The 27,198-nt window shown below is 49.7% G+C and overlaps 1 protein-coding gene across 2 annotated transcripts in view; it reads right to left on the bottom strand.

Annotated features, from left to right (window-relative positions):
- DISC1 (DISC1 scaffold protein) overlaps positions 1 to 27,198 on the bottom strand; it is a 363,915-nt gene that overhangs the window by 293,098 nt on the left and 43,619 nt on the right. For both annotated transcript variants that reach the window (XM_057530626.1, XM_057530625.1), the window contains exons 2-3: positions 16,816 to 17,798; positions 7,048 to 7,117 (exon numbers count right to left, since the gene is read on the bottom strand). In XM_057530626.1, coding sequence (XP_057386609.1) covers positions 7,048 to 7,117; positions 16,816 to 17,798 — 1,053 coding nt within the window. The remainder of the gene's footprint in view (positions 1 to 7,047; positions 7,118 to 16,815; positions 17,799 to 27,198) is intronic.

Raw genomic sequence — 27,198 nt, 5'->3', positions numbered from 1 at the left:
GAGTGCTGTCAGGAAAATATGGTCAAAAGATGAGGCCAAGGACATAAACTGTAAAACCCTTTTTAAGATCACAGAAAGATTTAAGGTAGCACATCACAGACCCTTTCGAATAGTCGAACAGCCAATTAAGACTCTGAGGAGCATTACCCTCTGCCCCTCCAAGCCTTAAAGGAAGCCTGAAAAAAGAGGCTTATCTTGAAGATATTTGTGGGTACAGCTTTTGTCTGATGGAGATTATAAATGGATTCATATAAAACCCAAAACGGGGACTTCCCTGGTGGCGCAGTGGTCAAGAATCCGCCTGCCAAGGCAGGGGACACGGGTTCCAGCCCTGGTCCAGGAAGATCCCACATGCCGCAGAGCAACTAAGCCCACGCGCCACAACTACTGAGCCTGCATTCTAGAGCCCGCGAGCCACAACTACTGAGCCCACGTGCCACAACTACTGAAGCCCGCGCACCTAGAGCCCCAGGCTCTGCAACAAGAGAACCCACATCAATGAGAAGGCTGCGCACCACAAAAAAGAGTAGCCCCGGCTCACTGCAACTAGGAAAAGGCCACACGCAGCAACAAAGACCCAAAAGCACCCAAAAATAAATAAATTTTTAAAAAAAATTTTTTAAAGAATTATGCCAAGTTGGAAAAGAACAGAGAAAGTACAAAATGAAAAAAAGGCATTTGGACCCCCAAACCTGTATGAGTGGGAAGCAAGCTACTTTTATGGAAAAGGAAGCATGACTCAGTGTGTAGAACCAAGAGACCGGAGGTCAGAGCCTAGAAAATCATTTCCAGGCAGTAGGCCTAAACCCTAATCAAGGAACTGACCACAGGTGGATTTCAGAATTGCTATGCACCAGTGGCTGCTGGGTGCCTCCCACCTGCCCCTTTGTGAACAAGTATCTTTAGCAGTTATCCTTTGCCGGTCCCACCATCGTAGGTTGGGATCATGGGGGCTGACAGCCTATCTTATTGGTGCACAGGTGTTCAGATCATCCAGAGAAACTGAACTCAAGAAGCCATGCTCAAGGAATCACACCTGAGGAGCCTCACCTGCACCTGTTCCTGAGTTAGACCTGTACTCATTGAGCCTGAGCCTGATGCCTTCATATATGAGAACTCTGAGGGGTCTTGAGAGGGAATGAGTATATTTTGCACATGGAAAGAATGTCAAAGCATCCGAGAATAGCGGGCAGTCTGTGGTGGTTTAAAAAGATGCCCACAGGGCTTCCCTGGTGGCGCAGTGGTTGAGAATCCACCTGCCAATGCAGGGGACATGGGTTCGAGCCCTGGTCTGGGAAGAGCCCACATGCCAGGGAGCAACTGGGCCCGTGAGCCACGACTACTGAGCCTGCGTGTCTGGAGTCTGTGTTCCGCAACAAGAGAGGCCGCGACAGTGAGAGGCCCGTGCACCGCGATGAAGAGTGGCCCCCGCTCGCCGCAACTAGAGAAAGCCCTCGCACAGAAACGGAGACCCAACACAGCCAAAAATTAATTAATTAATTAATTAATTTAAAAAGTGCTGCAGTTCAGCCCACAGGAAAGTGTGTCCAAGTTCCAATTAATTAGACAGAGGAGGTGGGAAAAGAGACTTTTTTTTGTCTTGGTGTTTTGTATTCAGCAGCACATCTAACCTTGGAGCTGTCAGGTTTCATCATGAATAGTGACTGTGACCACACCCCCACGTGATCCTCGCAGGGCAGACCAATTTCCTCACAACTGGGGAAGCAAAGCAGAGGCCACCTAGGGACCTGCGATGTGGTCATGAAGAGGGACATCCGCTCCCCTGTGCTTCTGCCCCCAGAGCACCAGGGGGTCTAACATCCCACACTTAACACCAACACAGAAAGAGCTGGGTGTGCACACAGCTGGAACACGGGGAAGAAACGGCATCACGCTGAAATCATGCTTTACTCTGCTACAAACGAAAGGGATAGATATCATATGTAGATAAACCCTCTGGGTCTGTGCACAAAGCTCCAATCCCAAGTAGGTGTTACATGACTGACTGCACCCTTAGCACGCATGAAAAATGCCAGCACACAAACCTGCACCCACAAACAGTGATGCTAAAAGCCACCATTGGCTGAGATCTCTGCCCTTAGCTCACAGAATCAGAAATTCACCTATAAAGAGGAAAAGACCCTAAGACAATGTAACCAAGGGACGTAAACGGCATATTGTACATATTCTCATTCTGCAGCGTTTGTTTTTACGTTTCGCCTGTCTCCCAATTTTTAAAGTTTTACCTAAAATAGGAGGCAGACACACAAGCTTTCATTCTCGTGAGAATGACGCTAAAGATCAACACTGAATTAATACAAGCGCTCATCTCCTAATAACCTAGTGGTTTTAGAAAAATTCATGGACCGTTTTCCTGACGCATCCCCAGCGTGGAGCCCTCATCCATCCCTTCCCCAGTGGTCATATAAATAAGAGTTTCCAGAATCCAAAACCTTCCTAGCTAGGTTTTAACCCCACAGCTCCTACAAAGCTGTTTTCCACATTGGGATGCAAGATGCTTTAGACCCAGCAAGGCCGGAGGCAAAGCAGAAGGATGGCTGGGGCACACGCTGGTCCTCTCTGAGCGGCTCCCATGGCCTCACCTGACAAAGAGGGTGGTGACACCTCCTCCCGGGAACTGGCCAAGATCTCAGCTGATGGTGACTTGGATGGTTCTTGCGCTGGCATTTTTCACGAGTGATAAGGGTGCAATCAGTTGAGTAACACCTACTTGAGATTTGAGCTTCTGTTTGTGTGTGTGTTGAATGGAAGCCTCACCATCCCAGGACAAGGGGAGACACTGCTAGCACCCCTCAGAGCAACGGAGGGTGAGCCCTGTGGATAACGTGCCAGAAGGATGCTGTTTCCAGACCCTGGGAGGTGGAGAGAGGAGGGAACGGTGTGGGCAGGAGGCTGCGGACAGACGCTGCACCCACGTTCACATTGCGGTTCAGGGCAGCTCTTTTCAAGTCAGAACACAAAACGGTACAGGCTGCCGAGAGTCACATTTCTATTCTGGGGACCCCAGCATGGTACCCACCTCCCACTGACTCTGCTGTCCTGCGGGCATAAAAATGACCAGATTCTACTCAAGCTTGTTTTCTGCTTCCTAGGCTCGGATGAAATGCGGTGAAAAGGAATCCATGGGTTCTCGCTGTGCTCAGTCACGTCTGAGTTCTGAAACGAGAAGGCATTCAACTTCAGGAAGCTACGGGAGGACATTCAGAGTGGGGTCCCCGTGAAAGAAAGGGGTGTTGGCTTGGATAATCTGCACCCTCACCAAAGAGCCACTGTGGATAGAGAAATCTTGCTACAGAAAGAATTCAGAAAAAAAAAAGAAAACGATGGCAACTTAGACAAGAACCAGCCACTTTCTAGCACAGTTTCATGCTTGGCCTCTGCTGTGATCATTTTTCTCTCCATGCCTCACATTTTTATCGTGCTAGAATTTTGTCACAATGACTATTGGTTGAGACAAGGAGAGAGAAAGGAAGTCAGGGCTGGCCATTCTTCACTCCAAGAAGGAAAGTCTAGACAAGCAGCAAGGCCAGCTCTGCGACGCGGCACAGTGATACGAGTCACTTAAGTGCTGCACTCACCTCCGTACGACCTCGTCTCGTGCGCTTGGGAAGCGGACATGGTCACTGGGGGACACGGGAGGCCAGGGGGTATGAGAGGCCACAGATCCAGGCAGGAACAACTAGGAGAGTAACCATATTGAAATTCGTGGTCCATCACTGACTTAGAGAATGAACTTATGGTTACCAGCGGGGAAGGGTGGAGGGAAGGGATAGTTAGGGAGTTTGGGATTGACATGTACACACTGCTACATTTATTCAATAAAATGGATACCCAACAAGGACCTACTGTACAGCACAGGGAACTCTGCTCAATGTTACGGGGCAGCCTGGATGGGAGGGCAATGTGGGGGAGACGAGATACATGTTTGTGTACGGCTGAGTCACTTTGCTGTGCACCTGAGACGATCACAACATTGTTACTCGGCTATACTCCAACATAAAATAAAAAGTTTAAAAAAAAAAGATTAAAAAAAATTTTTTAAAGGTGAAAGAAAGGAAGGGAGGGAGGGAGGGAGGGAAAGAAAGAAAGAAAATCGTGGTCCACATTCTTCCTTTTCTCCCTCCCAGCACATCACAGACCCTGGTCACTCCTCCCCCATCTCTGGACGGCAGTGTCTCCCACTGTGGGACTCTGAGGTCTCATCCTTACCCCACAGCGGACATCGGATAAGCAGTAATGCGCTGAAACCGATGCGCATTTTCAGTCTCTAGGAGAAAGACCCTAAGCACATACCAAATAGCAACATTCTTTTTCTCCCAAGCCCTCCCAGCTTTATGCAAGAATATAAGGAAATATTCATCTTCCTTCCCTAGTGAGGGAGAGATGTAATAATTAGAGGCCTGAGAAGGTTTCCCCACGAGGCATCAGCGGGTAACTCTGCCAGCCCTTTAATGAGATAAAACATGGAACTTTCTACCCTGGGCTTATGGCTCCTTGCTCTGGAACACAAAGTCATTTTTATGAGTGAATCTAGAAAGAAAGAGAGAAAAGCAAAAAAAAAAACCAAGGGGGTAAGGTCACCCTCTAGATGCTTCTGGCTAACCTCGTGGACACCGGCAGACGCCTTCCCCAGAGACAGAGCACAGCTGCACAGCTGCTCCTAACAGAAAAAGAAGGGAGCCCACACAAAGACTAAATGCTGAGTGGCAAGAAATTCTCAGCAACTCTGAAAATGTTTATTAGTCACCCTGCATAAACTAGGAGACAGGAAATTGTATTCAGATCCTGTCTCAACAAATCTCACGACAACAAGCTCTCCACCTCAAAGCTGTCCAAACTTCCCTAATGCCGTAGCAATCAGTTTACGAGAATTTATTGATCACCTACTATGTGCTAGTCCATGTCCTTGCACTGGGCCCTGCAGCGATCCGTTTCAGACAATATCCAGTTTCAAATCTCCTTTCAAGGCAAGCAGACTTTGGGATGGTGGCTTATAGCAGTGGTGGCTCTTCCAGCTCTTGGTCCTTCTGTAAAATGCCCTTCCGGCGTATCCTACGCACCCCTCAGGGCCTAGATACATTGCTGCCTCCACCAGGAGGGACACGGCCCATGGACTGAACCCCACCTGCCGGACTCAGCTGGCCACTGTACCACAGGCCTGATTCTCCATGGAGGAAAGTCCTACACCAGTGTTTGCCCAAATGTCAACATGCACCCCAGTCACCTGGAAGGCTTGGGAAAGCACAGAATGCCGGGCCTACCCCAAAACTTTTCCTTCAGTACACAGTGACATACAAACAAGGAAACGAAATAGGCAGAAACACTGGATAAAGGTGCCTTTATTCTTTTCGCTTCCCTGGGAGGTGTGTCCCGTTCAACCTTGTCCCCTGAGGTGTTTCAGAGACCTTTGGAGAAAAGACTAAAGAAGTGAGGCCTTCATTTAATGAAGCCCGTCGAGAGAACCACATCCAGAATGTCCGAGTTTTTCTTGATCAGAAAAAGAGGGCATGGTTTTCCACCTGTGTCCGAAGCTTTGTGTGTTACAGAGAGAGCTGTGTTGTTAAAGGAACCAAGACTCAGCCCGTGGAAGAGAAAATAAACGTGTGCCGCAGCTGGGAGCCGCAAAACATAGGTGTAATTGTCTTCCGGAGACAGAAGCCCTCAGGGGCACCCTGGTCCAGGAATACCTTATCTGCTCCTGGTCTACAGCTGGGTGGGGGGAACGGGCTACTTCCTCAAGCCTCGGACCTGCTTCCTCTCCCACACCCCTCATCCTCCTCCTGGCCTCATTCTGACATCGAAACAGCCTGTCAAAGAGAAGTGGCAGAGTTTACAGAGTTCCACCTCCATCCCCAAATTCCTCTCCTTCCTCCCACCCCCCATCACTCTCTAAGCCCCACCCCAATGGTGTAGGAGGACTTCAGACAGCATCAACTCTGGATGTCTCCTAGAAGAGGATTTGCACCCTCCTTGTGGAAGTCGCTCACCCCATTCCTGTAGCACCCCATTTCCTCATGGTCTGTGACGAATCCCCGGGGAAACCAGAATATGGGCCTGTGAGGTTGAAGACCAAGCCTCAAGGCTACCCAGCTTCCTGGGGATCCTTACATCTACATTATTTCCAGACCAAACGTCGGTGTGCGAAACTGGGTTATCACCAGCAGTCTACCTCAAGTTCATGAGTGGCTGGGGGAAGCTGGAAGTCCTTTTAGGCCCTCTCTTTTCCCCTGACCCAGCAGAAATGGGTGTGAGATATTGCAGTCGGCACCTGCGTCCCTAAGATCCTTCCCAAGACAACCATACCTGCGACCTTCCCTTTCACATAGTCTACCCTGCGTCCACTCGGCTGCCATGACTGCCCTCATCTGCTATGACCCAACTCCTGTTTGGGTGCCTCATTCTGTTTTTTCGGGCTTCTGACCAACTCTTCCGTCTTCATGTCATGACTTCTCCTTTCCAGCTTGGCTACTTCAGGCCACCTACGTGGGAATTTGGATACATTCGTGCCCGCGGGCACAGCCTGGCATCATATCTTGAGCTCATCCCATCTCCCACACCTGGTTCCCGAGAGCATGAAGTCAGAAAGCTCCATGAAGGTTCACACTCACAGGCATCCCAAAGTCAGATACTGTGTCCACCTTACTCTCCTATTCCTTCCACAGTGCTGAGCACACAGTAGGTGTTCAACTAACATTTTCTGATGCGTGAATAACGTTTAGATATATCACACCTTAGGCAGATAGATGATGAGTTAATATAACTTATATTGTGCCAGTATTCAGAGTGTTTCTGGACAATCAATGAAGTTATACTTATGACCCAAAGGATTATTGCTCATCAAGTGCTTTGAAATCCACAAAATAACAGTGCTGTAAAATAGTCAACTATTACTGAGTGGAGGTGATCAAAGGAACAGATTACACGATTCATCTGGGGTGTGGAGGATAGGGGTAAGTAAGGAGGGAAAGAGAAATTGGACATTATGGCAAAGAGGAAGAAAGAATCAATAAGCAAAGTAAAACTCACCCTTATCATAATCATCTTCCTCAACCGCTTTTTCTTGAAGTTTCTGAAGCTTTAAGCTTAAGGATTTTACCTATGTTGGTTTGAAGGGGAAAAAATGAAAACCAAATTACAATCGTATTCACGCAAACTTATTTTGCTAAAGCTAAGAACACTTAGAAACTATTTTGAAGCTGAACCACTTTATTCTCCTTTAAAAAAAGAACCACAAATGTACGTTTTTTCGATGCCAGATGCATTTGTTTCTCCAAAAAAAGTTATACAGAGAAAAAGTGTAATTTGAGCATAAAATCCACAAGAAGAGTTAGAATGTTATTTTAAACAAAAACATCACGCTGTACCCTTACTTGTGTGAAAAATGCATAATAAAAAGGAATACAAATTTCCTGACCTGACCAAATGGTTCCTGTTCAAAAAACCACATTAAAATTATGGAAGTAAACATACCAACGTTAGAAGAGAAACCAAGAGAAGAAAATCATGAACTTCAACTCGACAGGCTGTCCTGAGGGCTAGGCAAGAATGAAAAGAAGGACTTTACCAAAGACGCCCTACGGTTCACACACCTTCCATTACAGAAAAGGGCACTGTCTTACTTTAACACGCATGTGCACTCAACGATCCCATCACTTGTCTGAGAATTACCAACATGTTCATTTGTAATTATTTCTCTTCTCAACAGGAGGCCCCGGGATTTTCTGCAGGGAGATTCTTAGCCTATGGATGAGTGGATTTAACCTTGCTCCCTGAAAACCTGCTTCCTCCCATCCTTTGCCAGCTCACACCTACCTCTCCTTCCACACTTGGCTCAGGTGTCACCCCCTCCCGTCCATGTTAAACATCCTTCCTCTCTCTGGCCATCATCACCTGTACTTGTACTTATTCACAAGACCCGAGCCATTTAACAAATATTTACTCTAAGTGTCAGGCACTGTTTGAGGGGTTGCAGATAACAGCACAAAATTCTTAGCCCTCTAGCCTTACAATTCCGTGTAGGAAGACAAAAAATAAACATAATAAGTAAGTTTTATGGAGCCTTAGAAATGGATTAGCGCTATGAAAGAAGGAAAAAGTAGAACCACGTCACGGGGGTCAGGAAAGCTGGCAGACGGTGGGGTTGCGATTTTCAGTAAAATCTCACTGAGAAGGTGACATCTGAGCAAAGATGTATACGTGGTTAGGGAGTGACCCGTGAGGCTCTCCGGGAGAAACACGTTCCAAGAGAGAGAAGAGCTGGTACAAAGGCTCTGGGCAGCAGTGCTCTGGGCTCAGCAAAGTAGAGCAGGAGGCCACCGGGCCTGGAGAGGCTTGGTTAAAGGGGAAATTGTAGGAGATGAGGTCAGAGGGGTAATGAGGAATGTGGGATGAAGCAACATGAAGTTTAAACATTTAAAAGTTCTGATTTCAGGGCTTCCCTGGTGGCGCAGTGGTTAAGAATCCACCTACCAATGCAGGGGACACGGGTTCGAGCCCTGGTCCAGGAAGATCCCACATGCCACTGAGCAACTAAGCCCGTGCGCCACAACTACTGAGCCTGCGCTCTAGAGCCCACGAGCCACAACTACTGAGTCCACGTGCCACAACTACTGAAGCCCACGCACCTGGAGGCCGTGCTCTGCAACAAGAGAAGCCACCGCAATGAGAAGCCCGCGCACCACAACCAAGAGTAGCACCCGCTCGCTGCAACTAGAGAAAGCCCGTGTGCAGCAACGAAGACCCAACGCAGCCTAAATAAATAAATAAGTAGATAAATAAATAAATAAATAAAAGTTCTGATTTCACTCTGAGGGGCATGGGAGCTGCCGGGGGGCTTTGAGCGAAAGAGTTCATGATCGGCTATATGTTTGAACGGTTTCCTCCTGACTGCCAAGGGCAAGGGCAGAAGTCAGGTGGCCAGGGAGGAGGCCCTGGTTATAACCCAGGAAGGAGGGGACGGTAGCTTGGATTCTAGCGGGAGCGGTGAAGTGATGAGAAGTGATCCAGTTGTGGATGTGCTCAGAAGACAGCTGGTGGGAGACAGACCCAGCAGGATTCGCTAAGAGACCCCACATGCGGGGTGAGGAAGAGCAGGATGATGCCTGGGTTTTGATCTGAGCCACTGAAGGATGGAGTTACAAGAAGTTGTCTTAGGACTTATCACACCAGGTGACAGCTATTGTTGTGTTGTGTTGCGGGTTTTTTTAACATTTATTTATTTACTTGGCTGAGCCGGGTCTTGGTTGTGGCACGCGGGATCTTCGTGGCCGCGTGTGGGCCCTTTAGTTGCAGCATACGGGACCTTTCAGTTGTGTCTGTGTACTCCATCTGACCTTGAACATCTGGAGGGCAAAAACTACTTTGCATCCATGTAGAAAATGGCAGCGGTCACCCTTATTTGGTTCTCCACCGATCTGGGCTCTTGGAAGGATTACACTTCCTCCCCTCCCTGTTCTGCTTAACGGGTTGTGAATGGAAGGGACACAGGTGGCTCATGCACTGCAGCACTGAACTGCTCCCGTGGACCCCTCAGCCTTCTCCTCCTTGTCTCAAGGACTGAGGGGGCCCGTGCGCTCAGGGGTGAAGCAGAGCCCCCAGCCACCCTGCGGAACATGACGTGTAGGCAAGAAACACAGCTGTGTTACGTGAAGCCTCTCATATTGCATTGCTGCCTGTTACTAACCCATTCCAACTAATACAGCCTCCAAAGCCAGGCACAAGGTGTTGTACGATTAGTAGTAGGCAAACGCTTTCCGAAGGAATGAAAGAATGAGTAAATAAATATGTTTATCCTTGAGTTGGTCCATGTGACAGGTACCGATTTTGCCAGTAACTTAGTCTCATATATTAGGGATGGAGGACAGGTTCAATTGCCATGTAAAGTTATAGCATCACCACCACCACATGCAAATGATGGGGTTATTCAACCCTAGAGCTGACGCAGAAGAAATACAGGAAAGAAGGTCAAAGAAAAATTTACAACCAGTGCTCACCTCACCTTACCCCCTCACCCAGCTCTCCCTGTAGGACCCTGAATTGATGCCCTGGGACACGTGTGAATGTCCACCTTGGCTGGAAGCACAGCCACCGATGCGCATGTCTTATCCAGCGACACAGCCCAGGTGAGGCAGGCACTTTCTCTCCATTTCTTCCAGCTCCACAACCTCAGGTGGGACCCAGCACGCAGGGCCCTCCCCACTTCCCTCCTCTGCACCCCAGTTAGCATTTCCTTTCATCGCGATTTTCTCAGCCCCACCCAACTCCTGGCAATGTCCCTGGGTGGCTATTCCTAAACAGTGTAAAATGTAGTCGATTCTCACGCGTGGTCGTTATGTTCTATAGAATCGCTGGGAATGCTCAGTTAGCAAATGCTGCACCACTGCTTCCAGGGGAAATACCGAGTTAGGTCACAATATTTTGCCAACTGATCAACACATAACCTTGTTTTATGTGTGGTTCGGTTTAAAGATGCCGTATTTGATATTTATTTCCACCTCATTAATATTGAGCTCACGGCCAACAGCATGACTCACACCTGAACGAGGCTCATCTAACACATGCATTTTCACCACTAGGCACATCGCAGCCTTCTTGCGCTCAGGAGGACCAGACAGCACTGCCAGCCCTGTGCTCAGGGGCCAGTTTAAACAGTGACATCACCAACGAAAAGAAAACAAAAAATGTGAAAAGCATGGCACTAAAAATAAAAATTAGAAAAAAACTGAATGACTTTGCTGCTCACCTGAAACTAACACGACATTGTAAATCAATTAGACTCCAATAAAAACAAATAAATTTTTTAAACAAACTTTTTACCAAATTTGAAAAAAAGAAAAAAATTGGCCACCAGAGAAAAGGGAACCCTCCTGCACTGTTGGTGGGAATGTAAACTGATACAGCCACTATGGAGAACAGTATGGAGGTTCCTTAAAAAACCAAAAATAGAACTACCATACGATCCAGCAATCCCATTACTGGGCATATACCCTGAGAAAACCATAATTCAAAAAGAGTCATGTACCAAAATGTTCATTGCTCTATTTACAATAGCCAGGACATGGAAGCAACCTAAATGTCCATCAACAGATGACTGGATAAAGAAGATGTGATACACATATACAATGGAATATTAGTCATAAAAAGGAACGAAATTGAGTTATTTGTAGTGAGGTGGATGGACCTAGAGTCTGTCATACAGAGTGAAGTAAGTCAGAAAGAGAAAAAACAAATATGGTATGCTAATACATATATACGGAATCTAAAAAAGCGGTACCGATGAACCTAGTGGCAGGGCAGGAATAAAGACACAGACGTAGAGAATGGACTTGAGTACACGGGGAGGGGGAAGGGTAAGCTGGGACAAAGTGAGAGAGTGGCATGGACATATATACACTACCAAATGTAAAATAGATAGCTAGTGGGAAGCAGCCGCATAGCACAGGGAGATCAGCTCAGTGCTTTGTGACCACCTAGAGGGATGGGATAGGGAGGGTGGGAGGGGGGCTCAGGAGGGAGGGGACATGGGGATATATGTACACATATAGCTGATTCACTTTGTTGTACAGCAGAAACTAACATACCACTGTAATGCAATTGTACTCCAATAGAGATGTGAAAAAAAAAAAATAGGCCACCAAAAGGACACTAGTTTACAGTCTGAGCTGAAACAAGACCTCAACTAGAAACTGCATGTCGGGTGGCTCAAATTTTTAGCCTGTGCATGTCCACAAACGACCAGCAAAAAAGCACTGTGAGCACTGACTTTGGTCTTCAATAAATGTGAGCAAGTAAGTGAATTCCCAAATACAGAATCCGCGAATACGGAGGATGGACTGTATTTAAAAGGAGCTAAACCTCAAATTCCTGAGATTTGCATTTTTACTTAAGCAGAGGGGAAAGGGGGTGAAGGAAGTAGAATACAATATCTGAAAGGTGCCGGAACACTAGAATCCCAACCTTTCAAGGGATCTTTTGGAAGAGCCCAACCCCTCTCCCCAGTCCTGTAGCCCAAATGAGCAATCTGGGGTCTCCGCACAAACATGATGGAAAAAGCAAGGTCTCCCTCATCACACACAACTCCACGGTCAGGAACCTCTTCCGCCACCTGAAGCAAAATCTGCCTTCCTGTTAAGTCCTACACCCTGGCCCGAGTCCCTTCTGTCACTCCCCCCACCCTGAATAAAGGTCATCCCTCTTCCACACATGAGACATTCAAATCGCTGGAAAGAGCATCATGTTTCTCTCTGTCCAGGTGCTGGATTACCATAAACAAAGATACTTAAACAACAGATAAACTGTGTCCAGATCCTACCATTCGAGACAAGGTACGAGTTTAATTTGAACTGTGGGGAGACGACTCAATTCTTTTTGACTCAAATTCTCCTAATCTGAGCTATTTCTCTAATGATAATAATGAGTAATATTCTGGGTTCTTGCTAGGTACCAGAACCGGTCTGAAGCCCTGCGCATGGACGGGCACTTTAATCCTCACGACGATCTAATGAGGTAGGGGGCTGTGGTCACCTCCACCTTCTACAAGAGCGTCTTGAGGCACAGAACAGTGAAGCAAATGACCTCAGGTCACACAGCAAGGAAAGGAAAGCGCCAGGCTACCACCCAGGCAGTCCCACCAGCCTGCCAGGAGTGCAAGCCCACGGGTGACCCAGCAGCAACCAAGACCCCACAGAATAACTCTCCAGTGGGTTACGACCAATTATTCATTTTAAAAAGTTGCATGTGGGCAATCAAGGAGAAAAGAAGAGCTATATCTAGGGTAGGTTTTATTTCTTTTTAAAACTAAAAATCATGGGGCTTCCCTGGTGGCGCAGTGGTTGAGAGTCTGCCTGCCAATGCAGGGGACACGGGTTCGAGCCCTGGTCTGGGAAGATCCCACATGCCGCAGAGCAACTGGGCCCGTGAGCCACAATTACTGAGCCTGCGCGTCTGGAGCCCCTGCTCCGCAACAAGAGAGGCCGCGATACTGAGAGGCCCGCGCACCACGATGAAGAGGCCCCCGCTTGCCACAACTAGAGGAAGCCCTCGCACAGAAACAAAGACCCAACACAGCCAAAAATAAATAAATAAAATAAAAAATGTATTAAAAAAACTAAAAATCATGAAATCCAAAAGGTGAGTCAAGGTGGTTCTCCCCAGCCACAGACCCTGGAATTCCAGCTCCCGGGCCCCCCAATGTCCCAGTGGTGCAGAGACTGGCATGGTGAACCCGTGGCATAGCTGGGCCCCCAGAGAGCACATCTACTCAGGGTTTCACAGACGCCAATTTACCAAAACTCCTAGGTTCACAGGAGGACACGATCTACATGTGGGTAAGAAGAGTTAAAAGGAAGGGAAAAATAAAATTTAAAAAAATCATTAAAAAAAAAAAAAAAAAAAAAGGAAGGGAAAAACTATTGGTGCCACCAAAACCCAGGAGGCCAGATCTTGTGAACTGACTGCAGCGGACCCACTGCCAAGCAAGTTTCTGTTTGTTTGGTTATTTGGGAGGTAGGGAAGCTAGTCTTTATAACCGCATTCTACTTTTGCTTGACTTGGATCAAAACTTGGATTTTTGAAATGGAGAAATGCAGATATGTTGCCGAGATTTTTGTTTAAAGCTCTCAGAAATAAAGTGCTGGAAATTGGCATTTAGAGTCTGAAAAGCACAATGGTGCAAACCTCCACTGAGTGTCTGAACCCTTGTATGTGCAACTCTCAGCATCTCTCCTTATGCCAAGAAATCTGTCCATTAGATACCTGTGTCCCATCTTAGCGAGATAAATTATTTCACTAAAACTGGAAGTTAATCAAGCACCAGGCAGTATGCGAGGCATCAGGTATCCAAAAATGTCTAAGCAAAGTGACCTGTAGCTAAGGAGCTCATGGTCAAGTGAGGAACTTGGACCCCAAAGAAAGGATTATTAACATTGATGAGTGCCGTAATGGGGCACGTGCAAAGGGCTGTGGGAACGGAAGAGAATGGAGGGAATCATTTGGTCTCGGGGGGTAAGAGAGGTCTCACATGGAAGTGGCTTTGAAGTCACACCAAAAGGGATAAGGAGAGCTGGGCAGGTGGCACAGTGCAGGAAGGTCATTCCGGGCGGAGGCCAGAGGCACAGGAACAGGATTCAGCCCTCGATGGCTGAGCCGGCAGGAGTAAGGCATCTGGACAGTCGGGCAGCTGGAGCAGGTCGGGAAAGGTCTCGATTATCAGGATGAGGAATTTGGAGACCGTCCCGAGAGAAGCAACAAACCACCCAAGGCCTTAAGCCAAGGAATGACGCCATCCCAGCAGTGTTCCCGAAGATAACGCTGCTGGCCATGCGGAGGATGAACTGGAGAAGAGAGACGCTGGAGGAAGGCAACTACACCAGGAACCTGTTGCAGGACCCACGTGAAAGGTAACAAGAATTTGAACCAGGCAGGGGCCGTGGCCGTGGCCATGACCGTGAGAGCGGGTTAGCTGCAGGACCGACGGAGCTTGGAGACGGAGCAGAGGTGGGCAGCAAGGTGGAGGGAGGTGTCAAAGAGGCTGCAGCTCCTCTCAGGAGCTGGATGGATTGTATTAACTCGAATCGACAATTACAGATCAATGGCGAGGCCCGTTAGAGCAGATTAGGTGGGGAAGACAGTGGCGTCAGTTCGGAACACGTCTGGCTCGAAGATTCCACGCATCACCTGGGAACAGAGACCCGCACGCTGGCCCGGCTGCACTGTCTCCCTGGGTGACAAACAGGGATGGGGCCAGGAACATCAGGCCACAGGTAAGGGGTCGAGGGTAACTGAGACCAGCTGCTGGGAATGAACGTGAGCCTCACACCTTCAGGTACTCCTCCCAACTCCTGATGAGATGGGCTCTACTTCCCTGCTTACGTGTACATGTGCCACACACATGTGCATGCATACATACACGTGCCCACCCATATGCACACACACATGCCCACACACATACACGTGCCCACATATATGCACACACATGCCCACACATATGCACACACATACTCATGCCCACACATATGCACACACATACTCATGCCCACACATACACATGCCCACACACATGCACACATACTCATGCCCACACATATGCCCACACACTCATGCCCACACATACACATGCCCACACATACACATGCCCACACACATGCACACATACTCATGCCCACACATATGCCCACATACTCATGCACACACATACACATGCCCACACATATGCACACACATACTCATGCACACACATACACATGCCCACACATATGCACACACATACTCATGCACACACATATGCACACACATACTCATGCCCACACATATGCACACACATACTCATGCACACACATATGCACACACATACTCATGCCCACACATACACATGCCCACACATATGCACACACATACTCATGCCCACACATATGCACACACATACTCATACACACACATACACATGCCCACACATATGCACACACATACTCATGCCCACACATACACATGCACACACATACTCATGCCCACACATATGCACACACATACTCATGCCCACACACATGCCCACACATACTCATGCCCACACATATGCACACACATACTCATGCACACATACACATGCCCACACATATGCACACACATACTCATGCACACACATATGCACACACACTCATGCACACACATACACATGCCCACACATATGCACACACATACTCATGCTCACACATATGCACATACTCATGCACACACATATGCACACACATACTCATGCACACATACACATGCCCACACATATGCACACACATACTCATGCTCACACATATGCACACACATACTCATGCACACACATACTCATGCACACACATATGCACAAACATACTCATGCCCACACATATGCACACACATACTCATGCACACACATACTCATGCTCACACATATGCACACACATACTCATGCACACACATACACATGCCCACACATATGCACACACGTACACACACACATACACATGCACACATATACATGCACACACATACTCATGCACACACCCCAGAAGGAAAACAGTCTTTCAACAGGACGAGCCAATGGGTCACCACAAAGCGTCTCTGCCCGGGATTCTCTGGGAACTTTTCGGCGTAGAACACCCCTGCCTACTCCCAGGTGTACCCACCCCTCAGGTAACTGGGTGGACAGCAACATCATGATGCCAGGACTGACATCTATACAGCCTGTCCCAATTTCCAAAGCACTTACATTCCCACTTGAACCACAGAACAATCCCATGTGGTGTTATCGTCTCTAAATAAGGAAACTGAGGGGCTGAGAGGTTTAGCGACCAGAAACAAAGTCTCCCGACTCTATGTCAGGAGTTCCCACGGCTGCAGTACAAGATGAGCGCTGTAGATGCAGAAGCAGCTCTGGATTGCCGCCAGTTCAGAGCAACACTGTGTCTATATCCCCCAACCCTGTCCACACGCCAGCCAGCTCCATCTCCCCGGCTCCCTGGCCCCAACCCCGTTTCAAAGCAAAGCTCAGCTGAGCTAATCCTGCATCGCCCAGGCCAGAAACTGCAGAGGACCTACGGCCCAACAGACAACAAACCTGAGCATCTAAGGGACAGAGAAAATGAGAACAGATTCGAGTTCAAGCTGAAAGAGAAGAGACAGCAGTGAGGCAACATCTCTTTGCAGCCAGCTGCCAAAGGAGCTGCCGGCGGGGAGCTGGGCAACCCCAGAAGTGCTGTTTCCTGCCCTCCGTCCAGAACTAATCTGAGCCGTGACCATCACCAGCCCACAGGCTGCGGAGACACCCACCTCCAGCCGCCGCTGCTGGCCCTGCAGGCAGTGCGACAGTGCCAGCTTGCATCTGCCAAGCAGAGGGTCCCAACGGTGAGCATCCCCCAAGCTGCCGCCCTCAAACCACGAGGGATCCGGGGCGCAGGAGGAGGTGGCGTCCGTGTCCAACAAAGGAAGCGTCTCGCACTCCAGCCTGGGGCCGCCCCCCGAGGTCTGGGCGGCGTCTGCCAGGCCCTGAGGAGCCTTGAGAGCGAAGGGGGAGGAGAGGGTCCGAGGGTGCCCGCGGGGTCCGTCCGAGCTGGCGGCCTTGGCCTCCGTCTCCTCGGGGCTCTGACGTGGGGCCTCGGCCTCTCTGGACGGCGGGCAGCCTTCTGCCTCGCCCCGCTCCCCAGCAGAACCCAGGGAGAGGCGGATGAAACTAAAGCTGGAGGCGAAGACGTCCTGGGAGCCGGCAGGGGTGGAGGGGGCCTCGGGGCCACTTCCGACGCCGCCGCTGGTGCCCCTCACCTCCTCCGGGGACAGACGGCCTTTGGTCCAGGCTGCTTCCCGGTGAGGGCTTGGGGCCTCATGACTGTCCATGGATGGCAGCTCCCCCGGACGCCCGGCGTCCCCGGGGCCACAGGGCCTGGGGAGCCTCTTGGGCAGGGTGGTGTCAGCTCTGGGCTGAGTCCCAAAGCGCCCTGGGCTTCCTCTCACGGTCACCAGGGTCAGGCCTCGGTGGCCCACGGAGGCCAGAGCCGAGGCTGCTGTGCTCCTGTGAACGGGGCTCCCAACCGAGGGACCTCGCCACTGGCCTCCAGGGTCAAGTCCACAAGGCCCGGCCCTGGACTCAGCGTGGTGGGACTCCTCACCGCGCGCCCCTCCCTGGGCCCGGAACAGGGCGCCCACTGGCGGGGAGAGGAACCCGATCCGGGGCCCAGCCGCGCTTCTCATGTAGCCCGGCCTCCGTGCCAGCCGCCTCCTCCGAAAAGACGCTGCCGGTGGTAAGCAATCTTCGCTGCCTGGGAAGAAAGAGAAAACAGCACCGTAAACACGCACGTCTCCCTGGCTCAGCTGGAACTGCGTTTGGAGAACATCCCCGGGTTCAGAGGTCATCCCTCGGGGCGTCTGTCAGAGATGCTGGTTCAGTGGTCCCCAGGCCAACCTGGTATGAAAACCCTGATTATCCTCGGGAAGCGTCCGCCTGGGACGCGTAGACACAGCACAGCATCCCAGCTCCGCTGCTGAGCGGAACAGCTGGCACTGCTGTGGGTTATGCCAACACGGCGGCGAGCACATTGGAGGCACGGCCTCGGCAGCTCCTTCTCAGCCCCCAGCATCCTGCCTGGTGGTCTTTTAGCAGCATCAGCACTTTCATCCTGGAGTGCTCTGGAAGGCAAACGATCTGAAGCCGAACGCCGGCGCACTCCCCCAGATGAGATCCAGCCACCTCATCTGGCTACGCTTAACACGTACGTGTGGTTTCATTATCTGAGTTACCCATGTCCCTGCACGCCTGCGGACCGTGGAAAGCTGGCAGAGACACAATCTATGCCCGTCTATTCATCTCACAGGGGATTACAGGAGGCCCTGCTTGCTGTGTTCTCCAAACCAGGGGCTGTGTTCCCTTCCCAGCTATGCGAGAGGGGTAGAAACAATGACAATCGCTGATACCTCTCAGGGGCATGACGCTACAGCAGTTGGAGAGCGTAGGCTCTGGCACCTCACTGCCTGGTTCAGACCTGGTTGTGCCGTTGCTGGCTGTGTGACCTTCCACAAGTTACTTGGCCTCTCTGTGCCTCAGTTTGCTTATCAGTAAAATGGAAATATCCACAGTACCTCTCTCCTAGGATGGTTGTGAGCATTAAACTAAATGAGTTGCTACAGGCAGGCAGCTCAGAACAGTGCCTGGCACTCATAATAAGTGTGATTAAAGTGTTAGTTACTATTTTAACATTTTAAAGCACCCCGTTATTCATGATGTGTCTTCATCCACATTAATTTCCTTTGCTCCCTACCAAAGTCATGTGAATCAACCAGACCAGGAATTATAACTTTCCTTTTATAATTAAGGAAACTGAGGCTCAGAGAAATTAAACAGCTGCAAGTGGCCGAGTGACCAGGGCCAAAGTCTCCGGACTCAGCCCACACAGTGCTCTCACTTTGGGGCCCTGCCGCACCTCAAATGAGACTGGATGGGAAGGGTAAAAGCGGGAGCAGACAGCATGAAGCACAGCTGTACATATACACAGCCTGTGGCAAGAAGCAGAGTACAGCTCCCCGCCGGGTCCACGCATCTCTCCCCACCTCCCAGAACACAGATGCTCCCAGCATGCTTGTCATGGTAAACAGACAGCACTGAGCATCTAGGGTACCACTGTGTTATGATCAGGCCCTGCATTTAAGTTGCTCGATAAATGGTGAATGAATGAATGGATGCATGGATATATGGAGGGAAGGTAGAATAGATGGATGGATGGATGGATGGATGGATGGATGGATGGATAGATGGATGGATGGAGAGATGGATGCATTGGCTGGATGCATGGACGGACGGACAGACTGGGGCCCATCTGAGCCCCAAACACACGCTCTTTCTGCACCCTTTGCCTCAAAGTATATCCCTTACGATGACAACTTGAAATGACAAGAAGTCAGAAGAAAGAATTTTCTTTTTTCTTCATCTATTTTTCTTTTCTTCCATGCAAAGTTGGAATCAGTAGAAAAGGACGTATGGAAAATGTATAGAAAATGTACAGAGGGATCATTAATAGGCCAAATTGGACCACTCACTAGGATGGCTACTAGCTACTACTAAACACACACACACACACACAGAAAATAACAAGTGTTGATAAGGATGTGGAAAAATTGAAACCAGTGTGCCCTATAGGTGGGAATATAAAATGGTATAGCTGAAAAGGGTATGAAAATTCCTCAAGAAATTAAAAATAGAATTACTACACGGTCCGGCAATTCCACTTCTTGGTATATACCCAAAAGAACTGAAATCACGTCTCAAAGAGATATATGTACACCCGTGTTTATCACTGGCATTATTCACTATAGACAAATATGGAAGCAACCCAAGTATCCCTCAATGAATGGATGGAGAAAGCATGGTCTATCCATACAGTGGGAAATTACTCAGCCTTATAAAGGAAGGAAATTCTGACACCGGCTACAACATGGGTGAACCTCAATCCTGAGGACAAGATGCTAAGTGAAATAAGTCAGTCACAAAACAACAAATATAGTTTGATTCCACTTATCTGAGGTCCCCAGAGGAGTCAAATTCATAGAGACAGAAAGTAGAAAGATGGTTGGCAGGGGGCTGGAGGGGCAGGGGGAGTTAGTGTTCAGTGGGGACAGAGCTTCAGTTCGGGGATATGAGAAGGTTCTGGAGATGGATGGTGGTGACAGCTGCACAACAGTGTGAATGTGCTTAATGCCACTGAACTGGACACTTACAAATGGTTAAGAGGGTAATTCTATTTTATATTTTACCACAATAAAAAAAAAAATTAAATAGACCAAATGGCGTCACCATGCTCTCTGGTCCCAAGGAGACCCGTCCTTTCCCTCAGGGCGCTCGCGCCTGCACCAATGGGGCAAGTCAGCACAGAGCTACAGGGGCTCAGGACAGGGCGAAGGGAGGCCTAGAAGAACTAACACTCCTCTGCCTGTAAAACCGGCTAAACAGTTTTTAAAGAACAAGGAATCCAAAAGGAAGTAGAGAGAACACTGAATTCTGGCTTCAGTTACCCAAGGGAAACAATCCAGCAATTTCATATCTTGAGAACGAAGTCCTGTGACATCTATATTGTCTTTTGGCTTAAAGAGACTTTTAACTATTTTTATACAAGTCCAATCACCCAAATAACGTTTCTGAAGTTAAAAAGCAATGTTAAGGGCTTCCCTGGTGGCGCAGTGGTTGGGAGTCTGCCTGCCAATGCAGGGGACACGGGTTCGAGCCCTGGTCTGGGAAGATCCCACATGCCGCGGAGCAAATGGGCCCGTGAGCCACAATTACTGAGCCTGCGCGTCTGGAGGCTGTGCTCCACGACAAGAGAGGCCGCGATAGTGAGAGGCCTGCACACCGCGATGAAGGGTGGCCCCCGCTCACCGCAACTAGAGAAAGCCCTCGCACAGAAACGAAGACCCAACACAGCCAAAAATAAATAAATAAATAAATAAATACTTAAAAAAAAAAGCAATGTTAAGTGGAAAATAATTTGCTTGAAATTTCATTACTTTTCAAATGCCTCTGGGCCCTTGGGCCTGAGTAGCCCTTCGTAAAGCCACTCAACTAAGGGTCCGAAGTCTCCCCAGGCCAGGTCCAGCTGCCGTGCCAAGCAATTCCCCGAGGGGAGCCCGTGTTCCTGGGGGTGGAAGGAGTTTCTGGTAAGATGCTGTCAGGCCACAGTGAGAGGCAGCGGTCGGGAACGGGGGTGGCCCAGCCTCTGCACCCAGCTGTGTGCCAGACATGCCCCACTCCGGGTGTGAGCCTTCCAGAAGGTGGCCCCAGAAACAAAGACTGTCACACACTATCAATCCTCACCCTCCAGAGAGGGCGGAGGAGCTGACAGAGTCGGATCCGGAGGGCACCTCTGGAATGAGCTAGAACGATTAGAAGAAACCCAGATGGGGCACACAGCTGCTCTGAAATCTCTAGGGAAAACCCCAGTTCCCCATCACCAAAGTCCCCCTTTCCACTTTTTTTAAAATTTTTTATTTTTTGAGGAAGTTTATGATGTCCCTCTGGCCAGAAACCAATTATTACTTATATATCCTGCCTGCAATCTGACCTGAAATCCAAGCCCTGCCTTCACACCCGGCATTTGAGAAAGGGTTATGATACATTCAGAGCTTGAGAGGAAGATTCCTTCCTGACACCTTGCTGCAGTCAGCTCTGGGAACAGAGGTTCGAGGGTACAGGAAGTCAATCATGGCAAGACCAGGGAAGGCCCAGAAACCAGCCGTGCCCTTTGTTCTTTGTAAAACCCAGGGATGGCTCCATTCTGCCCATCTGGCCCCAGAAAGGCTGGGGTGGAGACAAAGCTTCAGGCAGCCTTCTCCATCCCGTGCAGCCCACGCTCCATAACAGGTTCTAGGGAGGGGAGCGCAGGTGTCTTACTTCCTCCCCATCGTGCAGACCTGCAGGCTCCTGTTTATGTGGGATCCCCACTCCACCCCCATCCAGCCCAGTGAGCTCTGAGATTGAAGGGAAGTGAAAGACAGGGGCTTCGACTAAACCCAGATGTCAAAGAGCTTCCACATACAGTCTGGATAAGGTACCCAGGAGCATCTACTTACATAACTTATGGGAAAAACTGGAGAAAGCCAATGTTACCAGCCAGGTCAGCAAGAATCCTGTCTGCCCTGCCTCTAATGCTCTCCCTTCATCCCTCCAAATCCCTCCCATCCTCTAGCCCCTTCCCCATCAACTACTTCGTCCAGATCACCCAGCTCCCAGGCCTTTCACCACGAGGCCACACCACTCCTCTCCCCAATTTATTAACACCCAGCACTGTCAGTTATCTTCTTTGCTGTATATAAATTGTCCCCAACTTATGCTACTTATAAGCTTCCTGAAGTCCTTAAAATTCCCCCCGAAAATCCTAGTATACAGAGAAGGCATCAATATACGCCGGCCAGATCATACTCATTTTTGAATAGGAAATCTCAAATATGCAATTAAAAAAAAAATGATACTCATGAATTTACTCAGAAGATCTTAAAACCAAGCCCCAAAGTTAAAATCTACACAAAATGCTCATGTGGGCTTGGGCAAGTCCCTCAGTGACTCTAAGGCCCCGTGGGGAAAGCACATCTGCCTTGGGAAGGGTAAACACAGGCACTCAGAGGCCGCTGCTGGGGACGCATAAAATAGTTAGAGAAAAGCAAACACACGAACACTTTACAAAATGTGACCTGGGTATAAATGTACAGTGGAAACATGAATGAATTTATTGTTTGCATGGAAAGAATTTTAATCCTGTTTGTCACGGTCGGGGCATACACTTTTATAAAACGTTCGGATGAACCAAAGGTTCTGAGTCATAAAGAAACCACACATCCCTGTGGATTAACTTGTTTTCCAAGAACCAGAACCCAATCAGATACACTAAGCACAAACACTTGACTGAGCGGCTGAGCAACTGAGCACAAGTTCCTCTTTCTCAGATAGCTCAGAGAGCACCTGGGGATTCGGAAGTGCCTTCAGGTCACTGTAATATGCATCTCGCGAGCAAGACGAGTGCAGGTGCGAAATAAATCAAGCTTCACCACGTTTCCCTTTTAACGGTGCGATCCACGTCAACACAACCGGTCCTCGTTGAACACGGGATGCTGGGCGGGGATGCAGACAAGGGCAGGACACCGCCCCGCCCCCAGACTGCTTACGATCCAGCAGGGGATGTAAGTCGTGCCCAAAAGTTGTCGCGGATGGAATGGCTACTCAACCACAGAGGAAGGAGAATTCAATCTGAAGTTAAATGAGTGGGTCACCTTGTTGGCTCAGCCGGTTAACCTGACATTTCTCTGACCTTCAGCAAAGCAGAGGACTCCCTGAGCCCCAGAGTGTTCCCCAATGTATGTGCCACCCCAAAACTCACCTCCCGGGGTTGAAGGGGAGGATGGGGTGAACGCGGACCATGCCGGGGGGCTCAGGATGACTCTGACAACCAACTTGGGCCCGAGAGCTCCCCGTCAGCCTGACCAGAACCTTCTTGCTTGTGAGACCTCCTTCCTTCCATCCCGGGCTGCTCGGCAGGGTCTCCTGCCACCTCCCTTATCCTTCAGGAGCATCTCCCTCCACCTCTCCATTGTCTCTGGGACTTCCCTGGCGGTCCAGTGGTTGAGACTCTGCGCTTTCACTGCAGGGGGCACGGGTTCGATCCCAGGTCAGGGAACTAAGATCCCACATGCCGCGGGGAAGCATGGCCAAAAACAATTAATTAATTAATTAATTAATTAATTAATTAGATGGAAACAAAAAACCTCTCCCACGTCTCGCCCCCTCTCGGCATCTGCCTCTCAGAGGACCCAAACCCTGTCCTAGAGGGAACACAGTAAGTGATCACAGGGGCCCTGCCCTCCTGGGGTTGGCCTTCCTGGGGGCGGGGCAGGGGGCAGGTGGCCATCACGCAACCACACGGATGAACACGGATGGGGAGGATGACAGACAGATCGGTGGTGGCCAGCCACAGGGGACAGGGCCCCTGGCTCTGTCAAGCGGGGTCTTGGAGTGGCATTTGGCTGAGACCCGACAAGTGAGCAGGAGGTATAGGGAGGTCCCGGGGGAGGCTGCTGGGAACAGTCTGAGAGAGGCAGGAACGGGGCTGGAGGGACCGGTGGGGGACACTGGTGACGGGCAGGGGACAGGACGGAGCCAGACACTGCAGTGCCTGTGGGCTGCACTGGGACTGGGTCTTTGCCCCAAGAGCGATGGGAGGCCTTTGGAGAGAGACAGGATCCCATGTGCATGTTTTAAGAGATCCCTCTGTGGAGAACCGACCAGACGGGAGCAAGAAAGGACACAAGGAGAGCAGTCAGGAGGCACCAAACCGAGGGCAAAAACAAGCCTGCAGCACACACAGAGGAGAGGTGCCCTCCTGACATCTGTGTCCTTCTCTGCTCCACACACCACATCCATCCCAGGTCTCTTACGTGACAACAAGCAAGGAGCCTACTGTCTTCTGAGCATTAAAGGCACACCGGCTACCCTCCAGCACCCTCCCCCGACAAACATTTAGACACAGAAATACTTCAGGGCCAAATAAGTGATAATATCAATCTTTCTACAGAGAACCCCTTCCAGAAGCATCCTAACTAGTTACCCAGATGCCTACATTTTTGAAAACATCCCTTAGGTCTGCAATGTCTTTCTTTTTCTTTGTCATCTTCCACTATTACACTCATGTCCATATAAAACACCCCCATACCCAACACAAGCCCGCCCCATCCTCGAGAACCTAAGCCTCAGTCGGAGCTAAAACTAGAGTCCAACAGGAAGTATGTTTTCAACAGCACCATCTAGGGGCAGGTAGGACGTGTGTGTGTGTGTGTGTGTGGTCATGGGTGCACACATGCCTGAGTGTCATAAAAAAAGACACATGCAAGCGTGTGCAAACATACACAAATATTTATAGGAATATAGATATATAGACAGAGACAGGGAATGTCACACAAGGGAGGAGTCCTCCCCGCCCCCTCCCTTCCAAATCTGCCCCCCAGACCAGCCGGTAATTGCCACAGAATCATGCATCAGGCTTGCTGACATCTTGCATTCACAAGCTGACACTCTCCATCCCCTTGAAAGGCAGGCTGTTCCCCAGACATGATAACTCATCAGCTGCCCTGGGCGAGCAGAGCCCCTTTACCCTGATCAAGCATCACCGTCATCTTCCAAGCCACGTGCACTGCAGGTACACACGCCAACAGGTGTGCAGGCTCGGGGCCCCTGTAAGAGCAAAGCTCTGTCTGTTCTCCCATCAGCCTCCTGGTCACCCAAAGACCAGGAGCTTTGACTCCAGGGCTGCTGACATCACTTATAACAGTCTCGCTGTTGGAAGGGCTGAATTGTGATTTAATGGGCTACAGTGTCAGCCCTGAGTCAGTGAAACTGAACAAACTCTTCTGCTTGGAACACAGGACACAACGATGTGCTAAAAGTATGAAGAAAAGCAAAAGTATGATAAACAACAGCATAAGCTGGTCGGGGGAGGGGGGCAGGATGCGGGAGGGATTTCAAGGGTAATATTCCACTTCTCAGGCTGGGTGGTGGTTACACAGGTGCTGACCGGGTTACCATTCTCCAACGGTATATGCAAGCCTATGTATAATTATACAGCAGACACATATATATAAATTTTATAACTGTGAGATATTCTATGCCAGTTTTTCAAAGCTGCGGTCCCTGCACGAAAGCAGGAATACCCAGAAGCAGACACAGACCAGCCTGTGAGCAACCCCACACGGGAGGTGGGGGAAGGCTCAGGGAGGAGGTGCCCCTGGAGGTGAACTGAAAGGATGAGGTTACAGAAGCCAAAAAGGAGGGGGAGGCCATGGCGGGTGGAACGAACAGCAAGTACTCGGGAACGGAGGTGTGACAGTGTGAAGAAGGAGGTCAGGACGGCTGGGAGCAGGCAGGGCGAGGCCACTGGGGAAGAGGGACCAGAAGGCTGTGTGCAGGCCCGGAGGGCTTCCAGGTGGAGGCGGGACGAGGCAGGGCCCTGCGCTGGAGAGAAGAGGGTTGGAAGCTCGCCGTGTGCGAGCAGAATAGGCAGGAGAGTGGACGATGCCATCTAGGGAGGAATTCTGGAAGAAGAGGAGGGCTCGGGAAAGAAAGAACCAGAAGGGACCCAAGGAAGCCACTGGTGATTCCAGGAGGTGTTGGGTGAGGGACATGCAGCCCCTGTGTCCAGCCCCGCTCACGGTCACCGCCGTCCTCGGCTTTAGCTCTGCAGCTGAAACACTGAAACTTTGGATCCGTTGTTCCCAAACAAGGCTCCACATTAGAGTCACTTTTAAATGTCATCTTTTGAACATTCCACAGTCCAGGCCACACCCAGGCGGATGACGTCACACAGGTGGGGAGGGGGACGCAGACCTGGGTCCTGGGGACACTCTCCTGCAGAATCCACGGGCAGCAGGGCTGGGAGCCTCTGCTTTAGGGGGGAGTCCTGTGGAACCTCCTAGCACACTTGGAGTTCAAGCCCATCATAAACTTAACATTCACAGCACTGCAGACCGCGTCTCTCTGCAGAATCTTCCTCTTTTGTTTCTCGAAATGTGGCTATAGCTGCCGACTGCTACACGTGGACAAAGTCTGCTCTGTATGTAAAACTTGTCCCCATATGTCTGTTCTAAATCTTCTCCCCAAACAGGGTTTCCGCTTTCGATCAGACAATGGGAGCCCTGGGTCCCACGACGTGACCGCCCATGAGGAAGAGGCGGGAGGCCGGCGACTCCGGGCACTGTCTCACTTCCCCAGCCTGCAGTCTCCTGACTCAAGGCCCAAACGTGGCTCAACATTCAGCCCACTTTGGTGTTTAAGGGTCACAACCCACACATGCAACATGCAGTGTGGGATCCTGGATTGGATATAGGAACAACAAAAGGAGATTGGTGGGTGAAACTCAAATAAAATCTGTAGTTTAGGTCATTGTACCAATGTTAATTTTTTAGTTTGAATGACCTTACCATGACCCTACCATGATTTTATATATATATAAAATCATATATATAAAGCTTTTAGTATGGGGAAGCTGGATGAAGGGAACTCTGTATTATCTTTGCAACTTTTCTATAAATCTATAAGTATTCCAAAATAAAAAGTTTATTTAAAAAGCACATACGCACACACACACACACACACACACGGCATCCAGCGTGGTGTCTCTGGACACTCAACCCGTG

The sequence above is a fragment of the Balaenoptera acutorostrata genome, chromosome 16, assembly GCF_949987535.1.
Source record: "Balaenoptera acutorostrata chromosome 16, mBalAcu1.1, whole genome shotgun sequence".
NCBI classification, from domain to species: Eukaryota; Metazoa; Chordata; class Mammalia; order Artiodactyla; family Balaenopteridae; genus Balaenoptera; species Balaenoptera acutorostrata.
Note: the sequence above shows the minus strand (reverse complement) of the source record. Positions and strands in the feature narration are given on the sequence as shown.